Source organism: Rhea pennata, chromosome 6, assembly GCF_028389875.1.
Source record: "Rhea pennata isolate bPtePen1 chromosome 6, bPtePen1.pri, whole genome shotgun sequence".
Lineage (NCBI taxonomy): Eukaryota > Metazoa > Chordata > Aves > Rheiformes > Rheidae > Rhea > Rhea pennata.
Genome location: NC_084668.1, coordinates 26,039,889 through 26,061,888, shown reverse-complemented (window position 1 = coordinate 26,061,888; position 22,000 = coordinate 26,039,889). Strand labels below are relative to the sequence as shown.

The 22,000-nt window shown below is 37.3% G+C and overlaps 1 protein-coding gene across 9 annotated transcripts in view; it reads left to right on the top strand.

The window, feature by feature from the left end:
* The window catches only part of TTN (titin), a 242,512-nt gene that overhangs the window by 1,155 nt on the left and 219,357 nt on the right, over positions 1-22,000 (top strand). For 8 of the 9 annotated variants that reach the window (XM_062578204.1, XM_062578203.1, XM_062578202.1 and 5 more), the window contains exons 2-23: positions 1,250-1,353; positions 5,755-5,958; positions 6,634-6,921; positions 7,341-7,429; positions 7,520-7,764; positions 9,563-9,860; positions 10,134-10,286; positions 10,779-10,898; positions 11,945-12,082; positions 12,853-12,990; positions 13,448-13,585; positions 15,239-15,511; positions 15,628-15,753; positions 16,858-17,136; positions 17,411-17,476; positions 17,947-18,205; positions 18,525-18,585; positions 18,699-18,911; positions 19,656-19,798; positions 20,484-20,689; positions 20,819-21,049; positions 21,586-21,830. In XM_062578204.1, coding sequence (XP_062434188.1) covers positions 1,263-1,353; positions 5,755-5,958; positions 6,634-6,921; positions 7,341-7,429; positions 7,520-7,764; positions 9,563-9,860; positions 10,134-10,286; positions 10,779-10,898; positions 11,945-12,082; positions 12,853-12,990; positions 13,448-13,585; positions 15,239-15,511; positions 15,628-15,753; positions 16,858-17,136; positions 17,411-17,476; positions 17,947-18,205; positions 18,525-18,585; positions 18,699-18,911; positions 19,656-19,798; positions 20,484-20,689; positions 20,819-21,049; positions 21,586-21,830 — 4,004 coding nt within the window. In that variant the 5' untranslated portion in view covers positions 1,250-1,262. The remainder of the gene's footprint in view (positions 1-1,249; positions 1,354-5,754; positions 5,959-6,633; positions 6,922-7,340; positions 7,430-7,519; positions 7,765-9,562; positions 9,861-10,133; positions 10,287-10,778; positions 10,899-11,944; positions 12,083-12,852; positions 12,991-13,447; positions 13,586-15,238; positions 15,512-15,627; positions 15,754-16,857; positions 17,137-17,410; positions 17,477-17,946; positions 18,206-18,524; positions 18,586-18,698; positions 18,912-19,655; positions 19,799-20,483; positions 20,690-20,818; positions 21,050-21,585; positions 21,831-22,000) is intronic. The other variant, XM_062578197.1, reaches the window with a different exon arrangement.

Below are 22,000 nucleotides of genomic sequence, written 5' to 3'. Positions count from 1 at the left end.
ACTTTCTATATGTAGATTCCAGGCACTGATTTCGATGAGAAAACTCATATCGTGAATAATTTTCACCCCATTTGAAGGTAGCGTAAATCTGGCTCAAAGTCAAGAAACTTCATCTTCTCATTAATTTTAAAGTTAGGTCTGGGACTGCCACAAAATAAGACACAAAAGCCAAAGTAAACAAGAATAAATGTATGAGTGAGGTTGATTTGGAAAGATTATGAGGTTAATTCTTATTTGGAAAGACATGCTCTACTGACAAGGGAAATTATTTTAATGAGAAAAAATTTGACTTCAGTTTAAAATGTGTGTGACTCTATTAAGGAGATATACAACCTAAGTTTTAAAAGCTTTCAAATTAATTCCTTTAAATTCAATGTCAGTAAATAACTATATACATGCAAAATATAAAAAATAGTTCTGATATAGAAGCTTTTCTCATTGCAGTGCGTTGTTTCAAAGTAGGATCTCATTTCATAGGAAGAGAAGGCAAACTTTTTTTCTTTCAGATTTCACATGGATCTGCAGTTGTTCAAGCCATCAGTGTCAGTGGCTACCTTATACCCTAGCTCACATTTCAAAGGTGGCTGCCTCTTCATATTCAAAATTCCACTGAGATACTCTCTAAGAAACAGTTGAATTTTATATGCGTCTTTAATGCCACTATGCTGTTGCATAAAATTCACTACTTAGATTGCCTTTAAAAGGAAGCCTCCCAGCAATTTTTTAATTATTAAAAGCCAGATGGATGGTGGATGTTCACATTTCATTTAATTTGCTACTCAGCGAACTACTTGCCTTCCCTCTGAAGGCTGCAAATGTTTTGTACTACCAAAACGTTCTCAATTCATTTCAAGGAACTTTTACATGGAGATTATTTTCTCTTTAGACAAAGGAGATTAATGGAGAAGTAGAGGCTAGATGACCTGCACAAGGTCATGCAATGACTCAGGGAAAATATCAGCAGCAGAACTTCATCTCCTGCTGCATACTTGTGATGCCAAATTAAAGCTTCACTAAATATAGCGGTTTTGCATGCAACTCAGTGGTGTAAGAGAGTAAGTTGCTACACAGCTTTGTCAAAATCTGCATTGCTCACATCTCACCAGGCCAATGTGATTTAAAGCTGAGAAGACTGAATTATTATGAGTAATTAGAAATATTCCTAAAGTCTAGTAAGAAAGATGTGTGTATTGTAACAATTTTAGAGAGATTGACTGTTGATATCTAATTATGTTTTTGTTGCTTTCAGAGTGCCTGTAAAGATGGCGACAAAAGCACCAACGTTTACGCAGCCTTTACAAAGTGTTGTGGCACTGGAGGGTAGTGCCGCAACCTTTGAGGCTCATATTAGTGGTAAGGCTTTGATCTATTCTTGCAAGAACTTTTTTTTTTTTTTCCCTTTGGTAATGTTTATGCTGTGCAAAACAAATTAAAACACTTTGATAGATCATAATCCAAATGAATTTAGATCAAGTCTAAATCTAAAGATCGGTGTTGATATGTGAAGACATCCACATCAGATAACACATTGTGCCGTGCTGTAAGATTTCTGTAAACATGCTTCATAAAGCTGCTTAAAGTTACAGGGGTTCCCAGGCAATAGCCACTCATCCTGCCAGCAGGGCTGGTGGCAATGTAAGTTCTCATGTATATTAGAATCATCAAGATTGGAGGAAAATGGTAGAAAGAAAAGGAATGGGCATAAAAATACATACTGTGCTAATAAGGGACCCCCAGACGTACAGACAGTAATCTTCTTCAGGTGATAATAAGACAGAATGAGGGGGTCAAGATGCAAAAAGGATGTCATATGCCAGTTCTTCATTGGCCCTGTACTAGACATTATTTTGAGTTTCTACCTTCTTTGGAATCTCCTTGACTTTACTTAATTTCAGGGTTCTGGCAGAGAGTTAAAAGGAAAAAAAAACCTAGATCCATGTGGCCACTGCAGACAGTACCAACCGCGAGTTTGGTAGATATAAGTGCACAGATGAGAACTCAGGGCTGGATTAGTATAGTGAAGGTGATGCTATTTAAAAATGCACTTCATTTTAAAGAAAGCTTCATTTTGTTGATTTGCGCACAGTGAAAATACCCAAGAAGTCAGTGCTAGTGTGTGCCAAATGCTATGCAAAACCTGAGATTACTTGCCAGAAAAAACAACACCCTGTTCTAAGAGTGCCTCTGACATTGGCAGTGACTAAGAAGAAATGACATATGCTCCTGCCGAGGGATTTATATTGTCTTACAGGCATTAGCAATATGACAACCCACATACCATAAAACACTCTCCTCAATCTAAAACTACACAGATGATCCAGAACAGGTGCAAGCACAAGGTCTATCCAAATGTAATGCTCTCTGACATCTGTGGTCCACTGTGGGTGATCACTTGCACCCTTTGGCTGGCAGTGGTGCATATAAGATGTTTCAGTACCTCCATTTCTGTGGTTTGTATCAATGATATTATCTCATGCTATACTTTGCTACTGGGCCCCGTAATCTTATGTTAACCATCCTGGCCTCCTTCATTATCAATATGTTTTATGTGAGCAGTTTCTTTCAAATAAATCCACTGACTATTAAAAAGAAACAGATAAATGTATCATCAGCACCAGCTGGGATGTTACCATTATGGACGAATATGTGATTTCAGCTATTTTCATTTGTGTGATATCATGGAGTATGTGGGAGGGGAACTTGATTTTTTACTAAGAGGAAGTGCAGCAGTTTTTCTAACTGCATTTACCATATTTGTATTTTATTCCCAAATTTGACATGAGGTAATCTCCAGTTTTTTCCACACTGTGGGATTCTGGAATAGCTCTTCTGGCCCAAAACCACTTACCGAGATTGATGGATCTGACAGTGACTTGGTTTTAGTTTGATATTTAGTTTTTCTAATGCATAAAAAAATTGGGAATGATTTATCTCCTGAATTGATTACATAATATCAGAGACTACACAGTTGCATTTCTGTTATATAGTCTGTCCTGTCTGTCACAAATTATGAATTTCACATTCAGATTTTATCTCTGGTAACACTGCTGCTTAGTATACAAGTCAGCTAGCAACGCAGAGCTGCAGATTGACCCTGAAGAGCCCAGTCAGTCTAAGAGTACCAAGAAGAGCTTGGCAACCACGTGAGATGCAATTTTGCAGTCACTGGAACAGGTGAATCACACCGTCGTACCAGACGGTGAATTAAGTGCCACAGTGCAAAGGCTTAGTGTCTGACAAAGGTACCCAGCACCTCCGCCCGCACCTAGGAAGCACAGGCCCGTAGCCTGTGGTTCAAACCCAGCACTGCCCGAGCAGCTAGGGCGCTACCGTAGGGATGGCCCAACCGGTCGAGCAGCGACGAGGGGCCGCGAGACGGCCCGTCTCTGCCGCGGGGCGCTGCGGAGCTGCTGGCGCTGGGGCTGCGCCCGCCGCAGCGCCCGCCGCAGCGCGCTGGGCACGCGGCCTTCGCTCGCTCGCGCGCGCGCGCTTGCCGCGTGTCACAGAGCGCGAGGCAGCCCGCGCGCTCGGCCCGCTCCCGCAGGCGGCCCCGAGGCTGTTCGTACGTGGGCCGTCCCTGCCGCGCCGCCGTCAGGACCATCGCGTTGAATGCCGCAGCTTAAGCAGCGAAGTTGAGGGACTTCACGTTCGTTTTCTGGTGTTTGGCGTTAAAGCGCCGGAAAACAAGTGACTGCTTTGAAGTAAAGAGGACTGTCCTAATAATAACTATTCAAGTTATAGTGTAATTTGGCATGTATAACAGCGAGCTCCTACTCCACATAGTCCAAGCAAAAATAGCTATATTCTAAGACAGACCTTATTTTTAGTCCCTAGCTATGTGGTGTGGGACTAACAGAATGCAATTAAGTCTGTAATTTGAGGTTTCTTTTAGTCAAGTATTTAGGCTCAGATTTTCAAAAATGGCTTCTAACTTTCGGTCTCTTGGACATGCCAGCCCGAGGCATGAAAATAACCTTCATTTTTTAAAACACAGGCCTTGTTGACCTTCAGCACAAGTGCCCACGTTAACATCATATGATGCTGCACTAAGAAAAAATTAAAAATTGTGGCAATATTTCAAGAAATTCACTACTAATGATATAACTTCTGCTTGTCTAAAGACACTTTGATCCATACAAATATTGAATACATATAGCTCTGGATCAGTGAGAATTGCTGGATATACCTTGTGTTTATAAAAATAAAGCCCAAGATGTCTTATATGAGTTGCACGAAATTGAATTGTATCAACCCCTGTCAAGGCTATTTGATAACTACCATCTATGAAATTAACAGAGCTTAAATGTGTTCTTCCCTTCTGATTTCTAATCTCCTCTAAAACTGTCCACAGTCTTTCTTTCAGTGTGTGTATATTTGCATTGTGCATATATGTAAAAAGTAGTTTTTCTGCTATGAGTAAAAATTATAGCTTTCCTAGTTAAGTCTGATATGACCGCACACTTCCAATAAAAGCTTCTATCTGCATATCTCAGCTTCTCTTTCATTTTATTCTCTCACAGCCATAATCATGGCACATACATAATGCAAATAAATAAATGTATTTAAAAGGGATATAATAAATGTATTTATAAGAAAGCAGATTTCTGTTGTCCTCTTCCAAATCACAGAGTGGAATTTGGAAGATTAGAGCAGCTCCAGCAAGAGCAGTCTCAGATCTCACTCAGCTTCTTTGCAGTGAAATTGGTGATTCAATCTGCCTAGGGAAATCCGTGAAGTAAATACCTATTTGCAATGATTTCCATCTCAGAGAAATGCTGTTCTAGGAGCAGAGAGGAGACTCTGTGCTGGAACTGACTGCTTAAATTACTGCTTTACTATTTATAATTTATAATATATATATAATATATAATATATTATATATTATAATATAATTTTATAATAACTATATATAATTACTATTTATATGACTCTCATAAGAGCATTACTTGTTTGTCAAAAAGATTTCACTTGCTTAGTAGAGTTGACTGAGTAGAACACCAGAAAAAGGTTTCCCATTAGGAATTTAAATCAACATTTGAAGCTAAAAAAAAAAACCCAGTTGTGGCTATAGCTGGAATCTTTTTGACTAACTGACCCTTGCTCATGGCCCTGACTCCAAGAGAATAATGTATTTGAACACTAAAAGATCAGCTGATTCCAGCTGACTGCTTTCCACCAAAGCCAAAGAGTCATCACTCTACAGAAAAGAAACCAAAAAACCACATTAATAACTCTTGACGTTAATGTCTACAACAACCACCTTTCCTAGCACTTTATTTCCTAAAACCATTTATTGTTAGCACAACTATTTAACTTGGCTGGAGGGTCTGACTTTGTCTTCAAACTATCAGACTGGATAATTTTGTAAGGAGTAAGCAGTACTACTTAGATACTAGCAAAAACAATACAACAAAAACAAAAAAAAAAAAAAAAAAACAACCCCTAAATCCGTGTAAGCATTTATTTATCCCCTCTTCTAATTTTCAAATATGATGGACTACTCTTCTTCAATAGGGCTGTCAAACACCACAGTCCACTCCGGTGATTTCCTAAACGCAATAGCCTGTGCCTTTGTCCTATTGCCCTGCTTATTTTAAAGACCTTTCTACAAGGCTGCTGGAAGTGTAATCATAGATCTGCGCCAATGCTGTCGCACTTCAGTGTCATTGAAAGTAACTGTGCATATGTATGAGCAAGTATTATGGTAACTGGATACGGAGCGCGTGCAATTTCTTTGTCTTCTTTTTTCTTCAGGTTCCCCAGTTCCTGAGGTGAGCTGGTATCGGGATGGCCAGGTTCTTTCCGCTGCAACTCTGCCGGGTGTGCAGATCTCGTTTAGTGATGGCCGCGCTAAACTGGTGATCCCCACCGTGACAGAAGCCCACAGCGGAAGGTACACTGTACAAGCCACCAATGGATCTGGGCAAGCGACTAGTACCGCCGAGCTACTTGTCACAGGTATCGTGCAGCTAAAGAATGGCACTTCTCTCTGCTAGCGGGGATGAGAAAGGGAACAATAGCAAAAATGTCAAAAATACCTAAAAAATTTGAATTTATAACACATCATCAGCAAGAATATTCCTTTTCCTGTAGCAGTCTGGAGTTCAGTGTATTTCCTCACCAGTAGTTTTCAACAGAGCCCTTCACACCTTACAGCCGGTCTAATAAACTGCTAATCATGATTGCAAACACATCCCCTAGCACTATGTACTTCTCTTAATGTAATCTTTTCTCACACTGGCTACAGCTGAACTACTCCTGTAAGGCTAAAGTTTTGCAGTATGGAGCCCTTATGCTATTTAGTGGAATTACTTGAAGAGCCAGACTTGATTACAGACCCAGGCGCACACATGGTTATAATCAACACGTCTCTAATCCTGGAAACTTTTGAAGTTATGGACATAGAGGTTTTACACACACACAAAATTAAGGATTTCTGTGCTTCAGCAAAATCAATTCTTAATACTTTTAAATATTTGAGAAGGAATTCGCCTGTCAGTAGCACATAAGGCAGAAATAGACTTTGTGCACTTGTAATGAAAATATTAAGTCCTTTGTCCATTTTTTTAAACTGTAGTAATTTTTTTAATTTTTATACATGTAGTTATTTTTATTTTTTCAATAAAACTGCAGTTGGAACAGCACCACCAAACTTCTCTCAACGACTACAGAGCATGACTGCAAGGCAGGGAAGTCAAGTTCGACTTGACGTGAGAGTGACTGGAATCCCTACACCTGTGGTGAAGTTCTATCGGGATGGAGTAGAAATCCAAAGCTCCCCCGATTTTAAAATTTCACAAGAAGGAGACCTTTATAGCTTAATAATTGCAGAAGCTTATCCTGAAGACTCCGGGACCTATTCAGTAAATGCCACAAATAACGTGGGACGTGCAACTTCAACAGCCGAACTGCTGATTCAAGGTAATGGAGCTGAAGTTGTAAGCCATGAAAATAAGAAATCATTCATTGTTATAATGGCATGCTGTGGATGACTACAATCAATCTTTTATCAATAAGTTCAGTTGTAACTTATTTTTCAAGAATTATTAATTTACTGTAAAAATTACTTCTCAGTTGAAATTTGCCGAAGATTTTTTTGTCTGAGTTTAGGTCTTCTTTTAACTGAGGATAAAGACAACACAATTTCAACTGTTTTCACAGTTATCTCTCTACAGATAATACAGGAAAAACAGACACCTAGTTAATTCTTTTTCTGTTGTTTATATATGTTGGTATATAATTGGAATCGACTATTTTTTTCTGAATTTTCTGTGTTTTTTAAACTCTATATTGTTTATTGCCATATGCAATTCTCCTGATCATTTTTTCTCTTCCAAAAGGTGAGGAAGAAGCCGTTCCTGCTAAAAAGACAAAGACAATTGTTTCGACTGCTCAGATTTCACAAACTAGACAAGCTAGAATTGAAAAGGTATATTTTTCAAAACCAAAGGAGGTAAGACTTAAGTATGGTTGATTACTTCTACAGTATGTCAGACTTCTTTTCTTGATTTCATTGTAGAAGCTTGAAGCCCACTTTGATGCCAGATCACTTACAAGTGTTGAAATGGTCATAGAAGGCGCTACAGCACAACAGCTCCCACACAAAACACCTCCACGAATGCCTCCTAGACCTACATCAAAGTCACCAACCCCACCAATAATTGCTGCAAAAGCACAAATGGTGCGACAGCAATCACCATCACCTGTAAGACAATCACCGTCACCTGTAAGACATGTTAGAGCACCCACACCCTCACCAGTAAGGTAAGCCTCATTAATCTTTCAAATAAGATTGCTTTTTGAATCATTTCCACGTATAGCAGTAATGCTTTAGAGTGAGAACGTAGTATAAAACAGAAGAAGGCACTGACTTGATACTGACTGCGAGTTTGTTCTGGCTGTGGCTTGTGATTTGCTATACTTGTCACTGTTATAAGAGATGTGCTTTCCTTTGCTGTAAATTTTCCATCCTGTATGACAGAAAATTCTTTGAGTAATACATTCTGTTTGATCACTCCACATACAGCTGAGTTAATCCTTTAAGCTCCAGGTTCATGAGGAAAGTTAGGAAAGAAAACAGTAGGGCAGGTGGCCCTTAATAATTATTTTATATGAACAGAGAAAAGAGCAAAGATATTCTGGTGAGTGGCAAACCGGATAGAAGGCTCAATATAAAAAATGGTGAACATATGTTAACGAACATGCTGACAATGACTATAGAAATAAAGTTTTGAAGCTAGACAGAATAACTGCGGTTTTAGCAAAATGAGGTTTAGCTCTGCTGCACAGAAGGTCTCAGGAGGGTGAGAAAGGAATTTGTTTGGGAGACACCAATAAGTCTGTGCTAAGAGTTAAGAGGGGCAAAGAGATAATTGATTTCAAAGTTCTGCTGTCTCATGGTCACAAGCATCAACACCGAGGAAGCAAAGCCTCTCTGGGCTGAGCACTCAGCACAACCCCATTTAAATTGACAGTGCTCGGCACGCTGGTGAATTTTGCCCCACTGAGATTAATTTGCAAGAACTAGAAGTGTTTACTAGAAGTATATTGATAGTAACTAGCTGTAATTCACAAGCCACATAGAGGAAAGACTAATATAGTAGTGCCATCTAAAGGACATACATAACGGCTACTCAAACCACTTTTAGATCTAAGTTACTTCAGAAAATAAATTTGAAAATTAATGTATGACACTACTGCCCCCTACTGCAGCAACAGTTGAGCATTTTTCAATGGTATCAGAGAAATGCATCAAATAATTCCTCTTCAAGAAAATCTAAGTTAGAAAGACTACTAAAGCATTTTCAAAAGTGTTTTATTACTATTTGCCAACAGTAGGATTAAACTTTTGGAATATCAAAGTTTAGAATTTTGTTCTTTCACCATTTTCCAAGCATCTACAAATTAGCGTGGTGGGATTTGTAAATGAACGTATGAGAAAGAATTTAGACCCTGATCATGAAGCTTGCCTGTACGGTCATGCGTGTATGGGTGGCACATTGAAATGACATCTAGGACAGGAGCAGATCTAGCTGTGTTGTTGCTAGGTGGCTGCCACATGACATTTTTACAGAGTGTTGACTGGAATAATTTCGTCTCTCTACAGAGACGGCACCACAAATATAATACATAATACCCCCAGCATGCAAACCTTTAAATTGTTCCTATTAGGAGAAAGAACACAAAGCAAACGGAGATTAACAAAGTATTTTTGTATTTTAAATGCGGATGTTTGAATTACACACCCTTTGACATGTGCCCTTATTTCCCCTTAGAAATCTGGTTAGGCTACTAAAATGGTGTGTTACAGTTATGAATAAGACAAAAATGCACATTAAGCATAACACTAGAAACAGATGAATCCTGATTTTCAAGTAGAATTCTTAGAAAAATAAAGCCGGAGGGACAATGGACCTTTCTTTTTTTCAAAAAAAGAAAAACCTTACAAAATACTGAAGGTGCCTTAAAATGAGAGTGAATTCTAGTTCTGGCTAAATTTTTTTATATAGTTTTCACTGTGTAATATTACATTAATTGTATTAATGGTATATTTTCTCATTAGGTCCGTTTCTCCTGCTGGCAGAATCTCCACCTCACCTATTAGATCAGTGAAATCCCCGTCTCCAATCCGTAAAACACAGGTAGTGACAACAACTGGGGCTGAAGTTCTTCCGCCCTGGAAGCAGGAAGGTTATGCTGCAACCCAGTATGAAGCCCAGATGAAGGAAACCAGAGTATCTACCCAAATAAGAACTGAAGAAAGATGGGAGGGGAGATACGGGGTCCAAGAGCAAGTGACCGTTAGCGGTGCTGCTGCAGCTGCTGCTGCTGCTGCTGAGGTTGCAGCTGCTGCTAGAGAGGTAAAGTTTCTTTTTGCGAAGAACATTAGTTTTGCTCAGAGTGTGGATTCATCCCTGCTGAATAGATCTGCTAAATGTAATCTGAGAGGCTGTGTGTAAAAACTTGTGTGTAACTCCTGTAGTGAGAGTTTGTGTATAACTGCTGTCTTGAGAGGTCTGCTGGAAATATTTGAATGCTTCTCTGACTCCAGCATTTTGTCTACGTATTTGTTTTGTGCTTCTTCTGGGTATATGCAAAATGTGAAAACATGTCTTTTGGTGTGACTAATATAGGTGAGAAAGGACAGTGAAAAAACAGCAGCTGTTGCTACGGTTGTTGCTGCTGTTGATCAAGCCATGGTGAGAGAACCAGCTCCAAGTATTGTAGAGCAAACTGCTAAAAGGACAGCAATGACTGCAGTCCACGTTCAGCCTGTGCAAGAGCAGGTAGAAGTAGAGCACAGATACTCTATAATTTCCCCCTTTTCCCTTCATCCAACATGCAAACCAGGCACGTTTCGCTGTGAGAAATTAACAAGATACTACCTCTTGCACCCCAAAAGCATGCATACTCATACAGACCCTCTGGACTGCAAAAGAGTGTTCATGGACTGTTTATTCCCTCACTTTCCACCGTAGCAGGATTGTACTAATGATTCTTAAACCATTTCTAAAGGATGGATCTCTAATACCTTCTATGAGAGTGATCCTGTAGTCTCCCGTGTCAGATATTCGCTAACATTATTCTCACACTGATGGACTTTTTCCCCTAGTGTCTCATTTACACTTTCCTCACTAGACATAAATAACTCTTCCTTTGCATTTTCCCTTCACTTATGTTTCTTCCTTATTTTTCCTCCTCCTTTTCTTTTGATGAACAATTTGTTAAAATGAATTCTAAGGCTTTGGTTTTTGTTTGTCTGTTGCTATAAAAATCAGATGAGAAAGGAGGCAACGGTAGTAGTTACCGCTGATAAAGCCACAGAACAAATGGTAATAACAAGAACTAGAGAAGGAGTTGCTACTTCACAAGAACAAATGCACATCTCTCATGAAAAGGTGAATACAGATGTTACCCATCACTATCATGCCCTATTTTGTTCATAAAACCTCATTAATACCTCATTAATAGCTCATTAAAAAGACAAGTCTATGAACAAGACTAGAGATATACTATTATATTATTTTTCCCTTTTATATATGTTCACTTTTCTGGTTTAGGTTGCTGCCATTCTCCTAATCCTTCCTTGATGATGATTCTCTTTCTCTTATTATTCACTTCCATGGCTAATACCTAAGAATGTGATAGATAAAGTTGTGAAAAAATAATTCAGAAAAAATCTATTGTTTACATATTGCATGCTAGTTTATCAGATAATATTCTCAATCCTTTTAAGAAATAGTATGTAGGAAATATGTCTTAAATATTCCTTCTTCTGCATCTGTTTCTAAGCTTGCTACTTGTAGGCTGCTTTATTTGTTGGCAACATAATGGGTCAGAAAAGGGAAGATTCTTCATTTAAACCATTTTTGAAAATACTGCCAAATAATCGAAAGTGATATTATTTTAGTACATATTTTATCAGCTGAATTTAATTTAATTGAAGATCAGCTTTTGTAAAGAAATGTCATGTTTGCATTCCTGCTGAAATGCATCAGAAAGAAAGTGTAGCCTACCTTAAAGTATTGCAAAACAGAAATCCGCTTGGGCAGAAACTACAAATTATGTTTGCATGCAGGTTACACGTGAATGTTTCAGCAAAATGAAATTTACCTAAAACTTTTTTTTAAATCATAAACTTTCTCATACAGATTGTGATATGGGACAGTTTTTCTGTGATTCTACTCCTTTTATTATTGCCTTCCATAGCAAAACACGCATTTGTGCAATATTATGTTATTTTCCTACTAAATATACATTAACTATATAAAAAGGCTATTTATGTTGTTATTGCTGTTTACAGACTAGATGGTTTCCAAATGCAGTTTGACATTTTCCCTCCCTTTTCCTTCTTTTGTATACTCTCTTCCAAATGCATAGAAAATCACATACCTTATACCTGAGACAATATATAATTTAAACTTTCTTATTTGCAAACACCCAGGTGAGAAAGGAACCAGAGAAAACTCCAGTGCCCAGGGTAATAATTGCTACAGATAAAGCCAAAGAACAAGAAAGAATATCAAGAGCTAGAGAAGAAATATCTACTAGACGTGAGCAAGTGCATGTTACTCATGAAAAGGTGAATAAATCTGTTCTAGATGTTTAACTCATTGTTACCTACTAAATTTGTAAAACCTTATTCTTCATCAAATGTCTTATGTATCTTCCCGATGCTTCTTTATGAAGATCCCAAAAGTAATAATTTTGTAAAGCAACCTATTCCAGATGCAGGCCCAGCATTTCAGTTTCAATTCCGTTGAATTCATAGCAGTTTGATCCACAGAGGAGTGGTGAAACTGCCCTTCATATGGGTCCTTTGAGCTTTATGCATTTTATTACTTGGGTACTCAGAATTTCATTTAATGATTAATAACCTTGCCTTTTTGTCTGACGGTAGGTTTCTGGAGATAAATTTTAAAGGTTAATTCTCATGTTAGGATAGTACTTATTTACATATGGAGTTTGATTTAATGAAGCTCATAGTTGGGTAAGGCTGAGTGCGCTTGTTAGACTGTATTCTCAAATTTTATTCGCTAGTGTAGCCTATGGGTAATTCCACTGGCTGATGTGAGTAACTATTCAGTCAGTAATACTAATTTTTATGCATTTCTTACAGAACACAATAATGATCTATCATAATTAACTAAGAGTTGGGAAGACTTTTCTTTAATTCAAACACAGATTAATACAATACATTAATGACTTTGAATGGACTTTGAATGCAGATAGGATAGAAATTGGTCTGCACAAAGTACACTCTCAAACTTTGCCCCACTTTCCTGAAAAAATACGTAATTCTGACAAAAGACATAATCAATTACTATTATTTTTCTTTACCATAAAAACTAGATAAGAAAGGAAGATGTGAAGCCTTCTGTACCTAAGGTAGTAATTACCACTGATAAACCGAAAGCACCCATCGTAATATCAAAAAGTAAAGAAGAAATTGCTGCAAAACAAGAACAAGTGAGCATAACCCATGAAAAGGTGAATAGCACTATTACGAATGTAATATTTGCTTTCTTAACCTCTATTTCCTGCAAACCTTATGTTTCCTTCAGCAAATACTAACAATACTTTTCCAGCTCATTTTTCCTAAAATACATTTTACTTACAAACTTTTAGAACTGCTGTTAATTGAACTGTATTTTCCACCTCCATCTTTCTCTATTTTCATTAATAAGATGACCATAGTTCTCTTATGACTGACCTTTGACTTCTGTCTCTTGAAATGCATTTTACTGTTTTTAAATCATGACTTTTTCTTAAAATAGATGTTAAGATATAACAATACTCATCAGTATACATGTAATACAGAGCTGTTCTGTCTGCAGTGCACAAAGATCTAAACCCTTAATTCCCCTTCCCAATATACTTTCCCGTTGTTCAAGTACCTTTCAAGACCTTGTATAACTGTAACTTTTGTTTCTACTATAATAATCAGATTAAAAAGGAAGCTAAGAAAACTACCGTAGTTCCGAAAATAATTGCCACTGATAAAACCAAAGCACCAGTCACAGTGTCCAGAACTAGAGAAGAAATTGCATCCAAGCAAGAACAAATTCATCTAGCTTATGATCAGGTGAATAAAGCTGTTGCAGATGTGAAATGCACTGGTTACAACTTATTTTATCTGCAGACTTAATCTTAATCAAGGGCTGCTTGAGTATGCACTCAAATTTGAGTATGCACTCAAATTTATTCGTGATAATATGGCTGCTAAGTGGAATGATTGTCCAGATACAGACTCAATGTGACTAATTAAGTTTCTAGTGATATCAAAATTCATGTCTGACCCTTTTAGGAAATGCCACTTTTAAGGTTGCATTCACATTTCTTTGTGAAAGCCCATCCCAACCAATGACTTTCAAGAGGCATTTGCTTGCTCAAGTTTCTGAGTGTGTAATTTTTTTTTCCTACAAGCCAATTCTGTGCAATTTTATGGTTGTCAGACCAAACAAGCTCTTTTTATTAGAGTTTGAATTGTATTCTTTGCACAGTGTGTATTTTAACATTCAGTTCAATTCTGCACAGTTTATTACTTCAGATGTTTGTTGATGCTTTTCTATTCCACTGGAATCCACAATAGAAAAGCTATTTTATTACAGTAAAGGCAAGAGCTCTCATTCATCCATGGAAGGAAAGCACAATTGCTCTAGGGCTTTGGGGTTTTTTTTTTTTTTTTTTTTTTTTTTCCAGTCTGTTTAATTTATAGGAAACAGAATGTACATTCAAAAAATACTGTAATGAGTTACAAATAAGAGAGCATTGCATGTAAAATACATTCTGAGAAGTTGGAGTGCTGAGATTACAATTGAATGTTAGATAGTATAAATTGAGGGTTAAATTCAAACTGGTACAAGTGATTTCAAAAATGGCAACAATACTAAAGTTGTCTCTGTAACCTAAAGCCTACTTTAATAATAAAACACAACTTCTGCAAGCAATCACATTTTGGCCTAGCTTAGGTATTTTATTTTAAGGTGAATGTGATAATGATCTTAAAATCTGCACTAAATTGTCCATTCTATATTTTCCCACCTACAAGTCATATATTTCACATTATGTGAAATGTAACGTGTCAAACATCCGGATCAGTTTTAGATCAGCATCAAAGCTGACATATTCATCAGCTGTTAGGAAAAAAAGAAGTGCCTTGACATAAAGCATTATTTTCTTCTTTCAGGAGGCTCAGTTTTTCCACTCTAGTAGAATCATTTAAATAGATTAATACAGAATTTACAGATACACTGTGGTAAAACTTTTATGTACATGTGCTTCAGTAAATAAATTCAAGTCAGATGCCAGATACATTCTGTTTTTCTTTTAGTAGCATCTAATAGTTAAGTGGAGCTGATGAGCATACAAACAAACTTTAAAATTATGTGCACATTTAAATAGTACATGCTGTACTATTAGACAAGTAGCTACAAATGAGACTCTAAAGTATTTAAAGTGGGTGTGCAGACAGATGTTTTTATACATATAATGCATATAGGTATGTTCCATATATGTGAAGATAGAGCTTGGAAAAAAAATGTGTCTATATTTGAATCTACTGACTCTGAAATGTGGTTGGACTGAATACATTTGGTGTTTACTTTTTTTTTTTTTTCATTACTTTTGCTTATGCATGGATGGATTGTACCTTCTCTTTGTCTGGAATATTGCTAGACGTGTAAGCCTTTAACATCATGATGGACATTTATGTAAATTTTGCCAATGTTATCTGTAGATTGAAGCTGAGAAAAAGGCTGAAGCCGTAGCTACAGTTGTGGCAGCTGTTGACCAGGCACGTGTTAGATCACCCTGGGAGCCAGAGCACGCAGACGAAGCGTATGTCAAGCAAGCTTTGGAATACGGCTATAAAGAGCGTGCGGTAACAGAACGCATTGCTGAGGCACCAGCAGAACGTCACGTTGTCACTAAAGAAGTTAAAACTGTCTACGTTCCTCCCGAAAAGCCTATTTCAGATGTTGAAAAGAAGGAAGTTCATATATCAGCAGAGGTTAGACTCGTTTTACATTGTGATCTTTTCCAAAAGCTATGTTTCAATGAAACGTTCCGTTTTCAATCTGGGGAATGGCTTCATGTTCTCAGCAACCTTTTAATTGCTTCACATAGATTAAAAGAGCCACAGAAGCAAAGGCTGAGAGAACAATCCGTGTGGAAGCCCCACGACCCCGCACAGCAAGTCCTCATTTCACAGTCTCCAAAATTGCCGTTCCTAAACCAGATCATACTTATGAGGTAAGATAAGAGTGTACGTAAGGAGAACAGCATACTCATTTAAAGTAACTGGTGGGTCCCCCATTCCATTTGGCTCTTCCTCCCGCTCCAGTGTGGTGCTTTCTTGGGAAGAAGAAGGGTTGTATAACCTGCAGTTGTTTTTGTCCTCTCTTTTGACAAATAAACAGGAATGCTGTAAACAAATGTGTGTACTACTAAAATGTGATTTGTAATTATTACTTATTTAAATAAGCTTGTTATTTGTTTAAGGATGCAACTTCAATACTTGATGTCATACAATGAAATCCTAAATATTTGTTATACAACCTACATTTTTTAAGGAGTAGAAGTATCTCTCTCCAAGCTTATTATATGCATCAGTCCACTAATATATTAATAACAGTGCTTCTTTCTTCTTTACAGTTCAGTGCTTGCTAAACTAATTTTTGAAATATACTATATCCAGACTGCAAAATATGTCACCATGCATTCTTCATGTTATTTTTTCCATTCTTCAATTCGACTCCTTCACATAATATTAAATGTTCACGTTTAATAGTTCTGTCAATCAAGCACACTTTGTCTCTTCATCTGTTTTGTAAAGATGACCTATTTCTTTTTTTTTTCCTCAAACATAATTAAACAAGACAAAAAATACTGAAAATATTCTTCTCTTAACTACATTTAAATTAGAAAAAAAATCTGGATGTTATCTATTATTATATTATGCCTACAATAACATTTTGAAATCTTTTCATATCACTGTTAGACCTATAATTAGTGGTCTAACTTACTGCAGAGGTAAGACTTCATGAATACTTCTACAGGACATTTAACATGTTTCATTTAAGAGCTTCTTGACCATTTAAAGATTAAATTCTGAAGTCAAAAGTAAGACAATATTTAAATATTAGACGAATCAAGGATAATACAAGGATTCTATATTTCCAGGATTCTGATAGTATAAGCTGAAACTGGAAGCAATTTTTATATATTGTTTTTGCACTGTTAACAAATGAGTAACTAAGGAAGCAACTGCTGCACGTTTAATCTGTTTGAGAAATGCACTAGGCCTCCTCTGAAAACAGAAGAACTACAAAGTTGTAACTTCTTCCTCTTCCCTAGGTTTCAATAGCAGGATCTGCCATGGCTACTCTGGAAAAAGAGTTATCAGCAACTTCTGTGCAAAAGATCACCAAGCCTGTGAAACCACCTCAGCTGAAGCCACATGAAGTCAAGATAAAACCAGAGCCAGTAGCCCCTCCACAGTTCCCCTTTGGAGAGACTGCTGAGACCTATAAACGCCGCTATGATATCGAGACCAAAAAGGAGACAGGTGTAAGCATTAAAGGTGAAGCAGTGCGGGAAGAACACTTGGTGTTGCGGAAAGAAGGTGAAGTAAAGGTATGTCATTAATCAAATTCCAATCCCTTTGATAGACTTTCATCTTAAAAACCATAGCACTGCTTAGTTGGTTGGTTGTTCACTCATTAAAATTTTCCCCTTTTACAACTTCCTGCCAACTTTTTAGCTCTTCGTTCATTTGTACAAGTACTTCCAAGGACTAAATATTTTCCTATGGCAAGCAAAGAACTTTCCTTACCTAAATTCTTGCCTTATTAAGTCCTACTGTTTATTTTCTTGGCTTTGTTTATTAACTGTGCTTTAAACAACCTAGGTGACAGAAACTGCAAGAGTTCCTGTGCCTGCAGAAATCCCTGCTACTCCACCCACCTTAATCTCTGTAAGTAATCTGAATGTAGATAAGGGAAGTATACTGTGGTTTTATATATTTTGCATTCTGTTTTTTTGTTTGAAAATTTGGCTTCATTTAATTTTTTTACCTCTCTGTGGGACTTACTCATCCATCCGTTTGATCACTGAAACAAACTATCCTCAATGTCTCTTTTGGGGGTGGTCTTTGCAACTATGTCCCATTCTAGGTTGATCTTTGATGCAGTGGGACAAACAATTTCTCCCCATGAGCATACATAAAGATCGAATCTCTTTTCTTTTTCTTTTTGATGATAGTAATGTTCAGAGATTCAAATAATTCCTTTTGGAAAATGCCTATTTTTCCCAGATACCCTGCTAAATAGAATCTTGTTTTGAAGTACATATTATATTTTCCATTTATAGGGGGTTTAATCATTAAAAATTCTAATTAGGAGTGGAAACATATGCTGACAATGACCCTTGTTTTTTGTTACACAGGGCCTTAAAAATAAGACAGTGACTGAAGGTGAGTCTGTCACTCTGGAGTGCAACATCTCTGGTCATCCTCAGCCTACGGTGATATGGTACAGGGAAGACTACAAGATTGAGAGCTCCGTGGACTTCCAGATCACTTTCAAAGCAGGGCTTGCTCGCCTTGTAATCCGTGAAGCCTTTGCAGAAGACAGTGGAAGATTTACCTGCACAGCCACCAATAAAGCTGGGAGTGTCAGCACATCCTGTCACTTGCACGTGAAGGGCAAGTATATTTATCACTGAGAAGACTGTCATTTTGTGAACTGCATATTGCTTAGAATGTAACATAGACACGTTGTCAGCTGCCAAAGTAAAACATGTGTCTTGAATTGCTCTCCAGAACCGTTAGGAAATAGGGCTGTAAGAATATCCGAAGATAGCCAGTTGTGGGCTTATAGACTTCTAATTAACTCCTTCAGTGGAAGTACTGGCCCTTTCAGCCAACTAATTATCCAAATTATTCTGTCTCAGTATTACCTAAACTCATGACTTAAGCACTTTTGAAGTATTCTAAAGTCCACTATATCATATTTACCTTGCAGTTTCAGAGGAAATCGAGACTCGAGAAACCATTTCTGAGAAAGCCGTTACAGAAGAGAAACGGTAAAGTTACTTTATTAAACAGACTGCTCCTACTGTGGTCATTAGCTTATTGCATGCTGTTTATGACAGCTTCACACACAAACTCACTTACCTGCACTGGAATTTTATTTCAGCTATGTGGAGACAAAGGATGTTGTAATGGAAGACGTCTCTATTGCAGCAGAGGAGGTATCTGGAGAAGCCATACCTCCTTTCTTTATAAGAAAACCTGTAGTACATAAATTAATTGAAGGTGGGAGCATAATTTTTGAGTGCCAAGTTGGGGGCAACCCAAAGCCACATGTCTACTGGAAAAAAGGTGGAGTTCCTCTAACGACTGGCTACAGGTACTTTGAATATTATATATGAAATCTATTTAAGCATATTTTTAAAGAATATTTAATCGATAGTACTATATTTTTGATTCTGCTATTGGTGCTGAGCCAAACTCTTCCCTCTTACAATATCACTGATTTCTTTAGATTTTTATTTTTCAAAGGGGAAAATCATAGCACCATCTCCTACTCCTAACATGTGACTTTTGCAGGATGCTAAAATTTTAGAATATGAATATTCAGAGAACCATAAAACAAGAAATGCTACAGATTTTTAAAAACAATTGAGAAAGAAGTTTTACCTTTGTTTTGTTTTATCTGCGTGATACTTGCATTCTGTCAATGCAGATGTTGTCTAAAGAAAGCAACACGCTTTCTAGCAGAGAAACAGTATCTATACATTTGTGACATTCTTGAAATATATCATGCTGTAAATGTGCACATTTTACTATTCTAGCATTTTACTGTGGATGGTAACAAGACCTCTGATACTTCAATATTGCTATTTTCATCCCAGTTTTATTAGCAGCAGTAGAAATAAAGCAGACCTGTCCTCTAATTGCAGCATAGTTACTTATCCTATGCTTTTCTGCAGATTCATTGAGTTAGAATTGCCCTGCATAAGTTTCTTTTCTTTTTGTCTTGTTCAAGTGAGTTAGTTGTATAATTAGTCAGAATTACTCCTAAAAACAAATTCGTTAAGAAATCTGCTCATCAGAATTATGGAGAGTCTGTATTTTTATGTTATTTCCGCAGATACAAAGTGAGTTACAAACGAGAAACCGGGGAATGCAAACTTGAAATTTCCATGACTTTTGCCGATGATGCCGGAGAATACACTATTGTTGTTCGTAACAAACACGGAGAAGCTTCTGCAACGGTCTCCTTACTAGAAGAAGGTACACAGTAGATTAAGGAAATGAGAGAAATAATTTTAAAAATTCATTTGACAAGAGGGGAAAGATTTTAAATTATGCTACAAATTCAGTCAGTACAAGAAACGTAAGAGGGGGCGTGCTGATAGCTGTGTTTACTGATGGCTCTGTTTCTGGAAAACAGAGTACTGAGATTAGGTTCTTGCAGAATTTGTAGTCTTTGCTAGAATGTGTAGCCTTTCTCTGTTGGTGTTGATAGCAGTCAACCTAACATGAGACATAGACAGAGGGGAGAGGAGAAAGGTAATTAAACAACTGGCATAGTTGTTCTAATACAAAAAAATAAGCTAGTCTAGATTTTTTTCAATTCTTCTTTTAAAAATTCATGAAGGATTGTCAAGAGGCAGAGAGAAGAAATTGTCAAATAATCCTCTGTCAAGGAGAAAATGTAAAATAATCTCTGTAGCTATAGTTCCAGATTGAGAATTAGAAGAACATCTAAATTTCAGAATAAAACTTTTACCTGTTTATAAAGCTCATCTGAGGACACCAGTCTTTGCATTTCATTACTGCTCATGTTTTATTAGCTAAGCAGACAGAATCTATTTTAATCACAAAAACTACTAAAATGACTCTGTGTTTGTTTTCTTCATTCAAGCCAGTGAAAACCACAAAAGCTTATGAAAATTAACTTGTTCTTATTTTTTAGCTGATTATGAGGCCTATATAAAATCGCAACAAGAAATGATGTACCAAACTCAGGTGACTGCATACGTACAGGAACCTAAAGTGGCTGAGGTAGCCCCAGCTATTTCATATGGTGATTTTGAAAAAGAATATGAGAAAGAACAAGCCCTAATTAGGAAGAAAATGGCAAAAGACACAGTGGTGGTCAGAACTTTTGTAGAAGACGAGGTAAGTCTGCCACTCCAGACTCATTCTGTACACTGACAGAATGTATTGGAATCTTTTTTTAATTTTACCAGTACACACTATTTCTTTGCAAGATCATTATCTGACTAATGGTCCTGTTTTTGTGTATAGGAATTTCACATTTCTTCTTTTGAAGAAAGGCTTATCAAGGAAATTGAACTCAGAATTATTAAGACCACCTTAGATGAACTCCTCGAGGAAGATGGAGAGGAGATGATGATTGATATTTCTGAATCTGAAGCTATTGAAGCAGGATTTGATTTAAGATTAAAGAATTACAGAGCCTTTGAAGGAACAGGTGTTACTTTCCATTGCAAGATGACTGGATATCCATTGCCTAAGGTGCGTCAAACATGCATGACATTTATTTTCATAAAAGCCCCTCTCATGCCCTAACAGAAAATTCACTTAAGAGCTAACTCCTGGGAAACTCCTTACTCATTCTACATGGGCAGAAAACAGTAAGTCTCAAAAGAAATCCAATCTTTTGTTTTGATATCAAGCTGAATTTTCATCTTGTCCCTTAATATAATGGTGTCAGATTTTTAGCCAGTTCGGAAGTAGGTTAGATATTGCAGTTTTGCTGCAGCTCAGGTTTGCTTCTGAGTATCTCCAGGTTAGCACACACAAGTTAGGAGCACAATCTATATCATCTTGCTTTCCATCCAAATGGCCTTTTTTGTAGTTCTAACTATAGAATACCAAGACTTGTGTCTCAGGCTACTGCCAAAGCATACTATTTTAGCCTTACTTGCCTAGCTCTGATGACGTGTCACCTGAAAAATAGGGAGTTAGACATGTGTTGTATGCATGGGTCTTTAGTAGATGTTTGTCTTTAGGAGAGCTCACTTAGCATTCCACTGTTTCCTTCCACGCAGATTGCATGGTACAAAGATGGTAAGCGCATTAGGCATGGAGAGCGCTACCACATGGAAGTTCTGCAAGATGGCAGTGCCAGTCTGCGCTTACCAGTTGTTTTACCTGAAGATGAAGGAATTTATACCGTCTTTGCCAGTAACGTGAAAGGAAATGCCATTTGCTCAGCAAAGCTCTATGTTGAGCCAGTTGCACCCACTGCAACTCCAGGTTATATGCCAGCACCAGAAGTTATGAGAAGATATAGGTAGGTACAAAGTAATGTGTAAGCTATAAGTGCTGCAAAAAAGATTGTCCAGCAAAAACTCATTACACAGCAACTAAAAAGCTTAGGTTTTTGGAACTTGCACACCTCTACTAGAGAGCTTCTAAATGCTGTTGTCATGGCGTTTATACATTTATGTACCAGCTCTTTGT